The sequence below is a fragment of the Helicoverpa zea genome, chromosome 23 (assembly GCF_022581195.2).
Source record: "Helicoverpa zea isolate HzStark_Cry1AcR chromosome 23, ilHelZeax1.1, whole genome shotgun sequence".
Classification (NCBI taxonomy): Eukaryota; Metazoa; Arthropoda; class Insecta; order Lepidoptera; family Noctuidae; genus Helicoverpa; species Helicoverpa zea.
The window spans coordinates 1,577,757-1,588,104 of NC_061474.1; the positions used below are offsets into that span (position 1 = coordinate 1,577,757).

Consider the following 10,348-nt stretch of genomic DNA (forward strand, 5'->3'; position numbering starts at 1 on the left):
TTTTTTGTATGTTTGTTACGCGATTACTCAGCCATTTACTTATCGATTTTGATGATTCTTTTTTGTTTGATAGCGTATACTTCCGAGGTGGTCCCATTATCATCAGGTCAGGGTCTGATGATGGAACCTTGAGAAATCGAGGGCGACTTTCGAAAGTTGCAGAAATACATAGGTTGAAATCTTATCACTCAGGTGTTTGCCTGGTAGCACTATTCAACAGTGAAGGCTTTGAGCTGATCTGATGATGGAGACCAGTGAAGGTCGAGGGAACTCGACAACTGAATATTTAAACTTTCTCGTGTTTGTGCTTATATTATTCGTATTTACGAGGCCTCTGCAACAGTGAAGGAGATGGAGACGAGAGAAGTTCGGTTGTCGAGTTCCCTCGACCTTTTCTGGTCTCCATCATCAGGTCAGCTCCAAACCTTTACTGTCTCATAGTGTTATCAGATATACATCTGAGTGTCAAGTTATAACCTTATCTATGCTTACAATTGTCGAGAGTTGCCCTCGATTTCTCAAGGTTTCCATCATCAGATCCTGGACCTAATAACAAATATGGGGAATATACCCTTTCGACCAAAAACAAACATCCAAATTGAGAACCACCTCCTTTTTGGGATTCGGTTAAAAATATTTGGTGACTTTAAAATCAATCAATCATTATTATTGTTTCTCATCATCAAATAAGTACATACCTTTGGTAGTTACAAATTGCATTATATTTCACAGAACACCAGGCATACCCTCCGCCGAAACAAAAATCTTAGAATTGTTGAGAAATAATATAAGAATAAATTAAAATTCCGTAATAGGTAATAAAAATTCAATTAAAGTTAAAAATTATTACGAATGACGCAACACCAAAATAAATAATACATATAAAAATTTAATGCTAAAAACTTTCATAAAACTTAAATATCTTTTTTCTTAACAACAAAAACAAATTGAACCTATAATTTAAAATTAATAAATAAAATTGAAATAAGTTGCTATTAAAAAATAGGTATATATAAAATTGGTATTGGATTATTTATAATAAATTTCCGATTTAGGTATCGAATGCGCACCGCTGATTGAAAAAAAAAAATACTCCATTCCAAACTCTACTTCTTGTCTGTGACTTTGATCTTGTATTAAATTGTTCATTTTTATTGTGTATTTTATGTGCTGATTTTTTAGTTATTGAACATAAATAAGTGCACGAAATGTATTGCAACGGATTGAAAATGTTATAAATATGACGTTTGTGTTGTGTTTGAGAAAGTGATGCGATTACTTATTGGTAAGTTTTCACCAAATTTGAAATGCCTAACTTTTCGATAGACTTAAAAACACCGTAATTATTATCTTTTTCTGAATTAACTGACCCCATTTGACCTTTGCACGTTGTTGTCAAATAAGTGAGCTCTAAAGTTATAGTTAAAATACTTCTGATCAGGCATTACGGACTTAGAATTCATGTGTTGAAAGTTAGTACAAATTTTTGACTTCCATGTCGCGATTCAAAATATCCCGCCGAATCAACGGTAAAGTCAAATGTCAAAATCTTGTCGAGCAGAGGGGTTAAATTTGAAGACGCATAGACAAGATGGCGACGGTGATAGAAGTTTTGCATCGAATGATCCGATTCGTTAAAATAAAGAATCGATTTAATAATTTTATATTATTTGATATTATAATATTACTAAATTGCACTTTTGTATACTTACCATAATCTGAAAATAAATTAGGAAAAGTAAAATGACTTAATTTATTTTGAAAAAAATGCTAGAAAATCAGTGGTAGAAAATACGTTGTAGCCGGAATAAAAAAAATCTTCGGTTTTTAGGGTTTCTGAAGACGGCAAATGAAGACTTATTCTTCGGGTGTTTTATGTGCAGGATTCCTGTAGATCTGCCAAACTTAATGGCGATTCGTTACTTCCAACTTTTTAACTGAGCGGCAAAGCTATTTGACGAGAGCCGTAGTTAGGTGTAGTTATCGCAAAATTTTATGACGATTTTATTGTTTGAAGGGGCAAATAGTTCGCTGTTCATCGAAAGCTGGTCCAAGATGGAAAGATGGCCGCCGCCGACTTATTTTTAACCGACTTCCCAAAAAGCGGAGGTTCTCAATTCGACCGTTTTTTTTTGTATGTTTGTTACGCGATTACTCAGCCATTTATTTATCGATTTTGATGATTCTTTTTTTTTTTGATAGCGTGTACTTCCGAGGTGGTCCCATTATCATTAGGTCAGGATCTGATGATGGAACCTTGAGAAATCGAGGGCGACTTCCGAAAGTTGCAGAAATACATAGGTTGAAATCTTATCACTCAGGTGTTTGCCTGGTAGCACTATTCAACAGTGAAGGCTTTGAGCTGACCTGATGATGGAGACCAGTGAAGGTCGAGGGAACTCGACAACTGAATATTTAAACTTTCTCGTGTTTGTGCTTATATTATTCGTATTTACGAGGCCTCTGCAACAGTGAAGGAGATGGAGACGAGAGAAGTACGGTTGTCGAGTTCCCTCGACCTTCTCTGGTCTCCATCATCAGATCAGCTCCAAACCTTTACTGTCTCATAGTGTTATCAGATATACATCTGAGTGTCAAGTTATAACCTTATCTATGCTTACAATTTTCGAGAGCTGCCAAGTTTCCATCATCAGATCCTGGACCTAATAACAAATATGGGGAATATACCCTTTCGACCAAAAACAAACATCCAAATTGAGAACCACCTCCTTTTTGGGATTCGGTTAAAAATATTTGGTGACTTTAAAATCAATCAATTATTATGTCTCTAACCGACCACGGGACTACAGAGTCCCGGATTTTTGGAAGGCGAACGTGGGGCCGAAGCCAACACGCTGAAGCTCTTTTGAGACAACTTTAATGAAATGGTGACACAAAACCGACGATTATCCCTGTATACACTATAGAAATGTACCCAAGGACAATGCCCGGTTCTGTGCTAAACTATTGCTAACTATGGATGAAAACTACTTGAGCTATTGTGATGGGATGCTAGTGGACTAGGAATGGGGAAACTACGGGAACTATGGCACCTGCCGATAACAATGTAATAAATACACGTAAAAATGGCAGGTGGAGACTCGCCAACTCACTTACTGGGCCCCCGGGAATCAGTCGCTAAATCGCAACAAGAGGGCAACAGGTACATGAGCGGCTGAAGGGTGAGGATACCTCGGCGGACTTTAAACGCAGATCACGCGCTCCCTGTGGGTCCAGCATCACCGGCCCACTCGCCACTTACCACGAGGCACCTACCCTCCGAGCGGGCTGCTAACCCTACTCTAGCGACTCCACTCTGACCGGCCGGTGAAGGCAAGCCAAGAGGCGGGAGACCTCTCCCCCGTCATGCTTCACTCCGGCAAGCCGGAGATGGGGGACAGTATACTCTCCCTGGAGCACTCGGATATATAGCCCCGCGGGGTCGCTACTCCCCGTCATCCGCCTCAGATGCCCTGCGGGTCAAATCAATCAATTATTATTATTGTTTCTCATCATCAAATAAGTACATACCTTTGGTAGTTACAAATTGCATTATATTTCAGAACACCCGCATACCCTCCGCCGAAACAAAAATGTTAGAATTGTTGACAAATAATATAAGAATAAATTAAAATTCCGTAATAGGTAATAAAAATTCAATTAAAGTTAAAAATTATTACGAATGACGCAACACCAAAATAAATAATACATATAAAAATTTAATGCTAACAACTTAAATATCTTTTTTCTTAACAACAAAAACAAATTGAACCTATAATTTAAAATTAATAAATAAAATTGAAATAAGTTGCTATTAAAAAATAGGTATATATAAAATTGGTATTCGATTATTTATAATAAATTTCCGATTTAGGTATCGAATGCACACCGCTGATTGAAAAAAAAAAATACTCCATTCCAAACTCTACTTGTCTGTGACTTGACTGATCTTGTAAATTGTTCATTTTTATTGTGTATTTTATGTGCTGATTTTTTAGTTATTGAACATAAATAAGTGCACGAAATGTATTGCAACGGATTGAAAATGTTATAAATATGACGTTTGTATTGTGTTTGAGAAAGTGATGCGATTACTTATTGGTAAGTTTTCACCAAATTTGAAATGCCTAACTTTTCGATAGACTTAAAAACACCGTAATTATTATCTTTTTCTGAATTAACTGACCCCATTTGACCTTTCCATGTTGTTGTCAAATAAGTGAGCTCTAAAGTTATAGTTAAAATACTTCTGATCAGGCATTACGGACTTAGAATTCATGTGTTGAAAGTTAGTACAAATTTTTGACTTCCATGTCGCGATTCAAAATATCCCGCCGAATCAACGGTAAAGTCATATGTCAAAATCTTGTCGAGCAGAGGGGTTAATGTTAATAGTTTGGGTACAAGGCTGATGATTGGCACGCCTAAAGAGGAACTATTGTTTCTCAGATCATTATTTTAAATTTCCACCAATTAGGTACAAAATTGGAAGGTAGTTAATACGACAATAGATTTAATTATTATTTTTTCTTTGTATTAGTCATTAACAGTTTTATTATAAGGAAAAGATGTTGTATTTGTCAAGCTTTAAGAGCTCACCGAATTTAGTCATGCGCATTTAAAAGACGTTATCGTGAAAAGACTGCGTACCATTGCAAATCCAAGTTCCTTTTTACTGTTTCATAATATAACAGCTTAGAAATATTCCTACCTTACAACAGGTCCTACCTCAGGACCTGCCTACTCTCCTAACTCCATATCACACTATATGCAGGATACATTTGTAATTAATAAAACTATGGCGATATGTCATAGCTATGATTAGATACGATAGGTATTGTAGCGCGTGGCGCGCTAGGGACCGGGGATCTTCAGGTTATTTAATTAAAAGATTGCAAAAACTTTAACTTTACGTTTATTTTCTGACTCGGGGGTGAAGTGACATACTTCAATATAAAAACTTATTCTATTTCAAATCGAATCTACATCTACATCATTGTCCGGCCAGGTATTAAATATAATAAATAAAACCTACTTCTAATCTACTTCAGTACTACATCTCTACAGTACCTACCTACGATTGTCACCTATACAATTTTATATAATATTTTCCTTAATTTGCAGAACCTACCTGAAGAAAAACACCTGAAATGCAATACATATGCGAGATTACTGCCGTTGATTGGTAGATCAGCATTTTCAAGTACTCTCTTTTAAAAACGCCTATAAATTAATTTAGAGCAACCTAAGGGATTCGTGTAACGTAAATATGAACGGAACTAGTTCCTTAATTTAGGAATTTGATGAAACAGAAAATGAAGATTAAGAATTTAAACATGATTCGTTAACAATGATTCAACATCAGTTATGGCGTGATATGTTTTTCAGGGACATATCATGTGTCAAGAACATTATCACTATATAATACAGTACTTTTCAAGTCCTCACTAGAGGGACAAAAGTTTGAAATCGTCAGTCTATCTTCAAGAAACAAAGCAATTACCTACCGTACTAGGTATAAAAGAGGCCCAGGTACCTATACTACCTAATAGGCCGACATCCAGGAAAAAGTATTTAATTTAATCAGTAGATAATTACTCGGTAATAAAAATTGACATCCGGCGATAACAATAGCATATCAGTACATATTTGCGAATAAGATAATCTGCTTGTTAATTGCAATTTAGTTCCTGAAACAGTCTGCAAAACATTGATTTATCTTATCTATGTACACGAACTACCTTTGCATTGTGCGTTGTGAAGAAACTTTTAATATTTTTTTTTTTTAAGAACATTTTGAATACTTTGCATTCAAATTATATAAAATATAATTAATTCTTGTTATCTTATATATGGTCAAAAGCCCATTACTTTCAGCACGTGAGCTACTGAAACAAAATATTTTTTTCAGCATATCATAACGTGACATGGGTATTTCCTTCGTGAACACGAACGTCACCGTCACTTCTGTTTGACGTTTCAATCACTGTCAAAGTCATCTGCTATGTCAAATCGTCAATACATCGATAGCAAAACAGGATCAGAAATATCCGATTTATAAATTAAATTGTTATGTGCGCGGGAAGATAATGTGTGTAATCAATATATCTGTAAATATTTGACAGTAAACATAAATGTATCGAAGAATTAATGTTATGGGTTACAGATTAAACGGCTCAAAATGTCTGGGTCTTTGTCTGATATTAACTTTTGTAATGGGCTGTTATTTAGCTGCTTTACCTATTCGATACGGTAAGTTTTATCATGAAATTATATTAACGCTCTAATGATCTTTAATTTTAAGTGACTTTGAGCTAAGAAATGTTTTAATTTCTACAGAAAAAGAGGCATTACCTAACCCAGTACGACAACGATTAACATCGCAAGAACAGCCGAAAAAACGACTGGCGGTGCTCGTGCCTTTCCGTGACCGCTTCGAGGAGCTACTGGAGTTCATCCCTCACATGTACAGCTTCTTAAACCGTCAGAAAATACCGTTTCACATATTCATAGTGCAGCAGAAAGATAATAATAGATTTAACAGAGCTTCGTTAATAAATGTTGGGTTTATTTATACGAAGAAGGACTATGATTACATAGCTATGCATGATGTGGACTTGCTGCCTATGAATGACAATTTAAAGTATGATTATCCTAGTTCGGGGCCGATGCACATATCCTCCCCTCAGACGCACCCTAAGTACCATTATGACACTTTTATCGGAGGCATACTGTTGGTGAAGAGAGAACATTATGAGTTGGTCAATGGTATGTCTAACAACTACTGGGGCTGGGGACTAGAAGATGATGAGTTTTATGTGAGACTAAAAGATGCTAATTTAACTGTGATGAGACCAAGCAATATTAGTACTGGTATTGATAATACTTTTAGGTGAGTTTGGCATTCATTTATTTATTTTTTGTTTATAGGTAATACAACTTCTATTAACAAAAATGAAAAATACATTTCTTAATTTACATTAAAATTACATGCTATTGTTAGATTGTTGTGATATTAACTTGAATGTTTCATTAAAATAAAATATTTGAATTCCAAAACCTATTTAGATAATCATATCTGCCATTGCATATGGTTGGAATTCTAAACCATTTCTGTTTGAGAGAAGCATATTTAAACAGCCCCCAAACTCTCTTATAACACATAATTATTTTATTTTTAACTTATTCCCCTGAATTAGCAAGACAAATTCAATTCATCTTTAACTGCTGGTTATCTTTTAAAATTGGCACACAATACACACTTTAAGCCCATATGTAATACCCAAATTCAACAACTTACCACCCAATTCCAGACATATCCATGACAAGACATACCGGAAGCGTGACATGCGGAAATGCTACAACCAACGCGAGGTAACCCGTCGCCGCGACCGTCTCACAGGCGTCCACGACGTGCTATACAAACTCCTTAACACTCACACAGTAGCCGTTGACGGGTTAGACGTCACAGTTTTGAACGTGGAACTCATTTGTGATAAAGAAAGAACTCCTTGGTGTCAGTGTCCGGAAGCAGTGAAGGTTACGTCTAAAAAGAATTAATGTAGGTTTGTAATATTTTTTTATACTTATTCCTGTGTACCTGTAAATAATTCCAGTTTCCAGTTTGAGAAGACAAGATCCTTCTTGCCCTTAATGTGTATTATTTTAACATTTCATCATAATATTTCCTAATGTGTTTGTGTACCTGTATATTCATTTTATAGGTGAATAAAAAAAATGTTATATCAAGGTAACAAGACTATGACCCATATTTAAACAGAGGGCAAAATGATCATCGTCCGAGCCTTTTCCCAATCATGTTGGGGTTGGCTTCCAGTCTAACCAGATTCAGCTGAGTACCAGTGCTTTACAAGAAGCGACTGCCTATCTGACCTCCTCAATCCAGTAACCCAGGCAACCCGATACCCCTTGGTTAGACTGGTGTCAGACTTTCTGGCTTCTGACTACCCGTAACGACTGCCAAGGATGTTCACTGACAGCCGGGACCTACAGTTTAACATGCCATCCGAAACACAGTCAATGGTGTCTAAGATATACTTAGAAAGTACATACAAACTTAGAAAAGTTGCATTGGTACTTGCCTGACCTGGGATCGAACCCGTGCCCTCATACTTGAGGTTGGTCCTTTACCCACTAAGCCACCACGACTTATAGAGGGCAAAATGATATTAAGTCATATTTCATAAATACCCATTGGCAAACTTCCATTAAATTAGTAAGATAATCTCAATCATTTTTTTTGTTGTTTTATAATTTATTATTTTTATTTCACACTTTATAGGATTGTATTTATTTAAGAATAATTTATGTTTCTTGACTATAGCCATAATTATTAATTTGGTTCAAACAAATCTGTCTATAGATACACTTATTAAAAAGTAAATCTTGGTTGTGTTAAAAAGTATTGGTATATAGAAATTGCAATGTCTGTTTTATCAGAATATTATAATTTGTTTAAAATTTTACTGATTGTGTCACATTTCACTGTTATCTAAACAGACAGCTATTAATTTAAATATCGTATGTATGTTAATTGTTATCATTATATTACTCAGAAATGTTGCTGGTGAAAAGAGGATAGTAAATATATTATGATAGTACTACACTTTAAAATATTTGTTTTTTATACCAATTCCATTTTTTTTATTTCATAAGCATTTAGTCTTTGGAGTTGTCCACAATATAGACATTTTCATTTCTATGTCATTAATATTCCATTCAATGTATATTTTCATTATATTTTATGAAGTCATCAATATTTAAAATGTATAAAGAATAAAGATATTTGATAAGTGTAACCTTTATACAATTTTTTTTTTTTGTCTACAATTTGTGTGTAACGATATTCATTATGTTTTATTATCATAATAATAGTAAGACTGTACCTAATACTAACACTTATTATGTTAGACCTATTACACTCTATCACTAGTCTAGTACATAGCCATTTTAGTTTAAGACTTAATTTTATTTGTTGTAAAAAGGTTGTTTCAATTGGTTGTATCGAAATTAATTTAAAATTATTTATAAATTCAAGCCCTCTCTATTTTAAATTTAAACTGCTGAAGAGATTGAGACGAAACTTGGGATAGGCACAGGTTGGATCGAAAAGTATATTACAAGTACTTTAAATAAAAAAATATAGTAAATAAATAAACCATTTTTATTTCATAAAGCGTTATTGTTACAGATAAGGTTAAACTATCGGTTTCCAAACATTGTATTGACTAATGTAAGTTAACTGTTAAGCGGCCACTTATCTATTGATTTTAACTGATTACAGCATGTAACTAACCGACAAATTGTCTTTGTATATCTTACTGATATTTCCTTATTTTTTATTTGTATGTTCTTATCAAAGTTACTTGAACATCAATCATTAATTACCATAGAATCGATAAGATAGTCGCTCGTTTTTAACCATACTTTTTTATTATTATTGGTTCAAATCACATAATAAGTTGCCGCTTAAAAATTAAGTGCCAATTGACAGCATAGCACGGTATTTTCAGGCGACCGAGGAATAAAAATAGGACTCAATTTAACAAGAATTTAAGGTTGAGATCTCAAAGGACATAGAACAAAAATCTAGCTAACGTTCATACATCGAAATTTCAGTTTAATTACCTTATAATTAAGTGCTATTTTTACTCGTCGCTTAAAAATACCGTGCTGTGCCATCATAGGGCGGTAGGCTTAACTGTGCAATTTCTAAGGAACAATGTATTTGTACATAGTTATAATAATTATGGTTTTACATGGTTGTGCATTACACTGAAAATCTACATAAATATTTGATGGTATACCTACTCTAGGGTGGCAGATTAATTACCCAAAAATATTTTTAAAAAAGAACTGTTTCCCATTTCTACTTAAATATATTGTTTTCGGATAAATGGTTATAAAAGAACTATCTTACAAATGGAAAAGGAATACATAAAATACAAAAAAAGCCTAATCAGAATTGGAAAAAATCTAGAACATTATTTATTATAAGAAAGAACCCATGTTTGCAAATGAATGAATCTTGTACTTTATATGAAAAAAAAAAATATTGAGTATCTTGCAGTTATTTAAATGATGGATGCCATTAAGGCACGATATTTGACTTAACTAATTCTTCAATAAATCAGTGATTTAGTTTTAATAACATCAGAAATAGTGTTTACAATGCGATTCTTTATAATTGTGTGTGTAAAATATTTAAGTATAAACATTTTGTGAATCAATCAAATACGGTATATAAACGCTTCAAATGATATATTTTGTATCATTTGAATATTATCGATATTATATTATCGATGTAATATCTAAGTCACGAACCTTA

General features: G+C 33.9%; 1 protein-coding gene across 1 annotated transcript; it reads left to right on the forward strand.

Annotated features, from left to right (window-relative positions):
* Positions 1 to 5,954: 5,954 nt before the first annotated feature.
* LOC124642091 (beta-1,4-galactosyltransferase 7) lies at positions 5,955 to 7,596 on the forward strand. Its single transcript, XM_047180398.1, has 3 exons — positions 5,955 to 6,252; positions 6,340 to 6,892; positions 7,314 to 7,596. The coding sequence occupies exons 1-3, from the start codon at positions 6,135 to 6,137 to the stop codon at positions 7,558 to 7,560; spliced, it is 918 nt and encodes a 305-aa protein (XP_047036354.1). The 5' UTR covers positions 5,955 to 6,134; the 3' UTR covers positions 7,561 to 7,596.
* Positions 7,597 to 10,348: the final 2,752 nt, after the last annotated feature.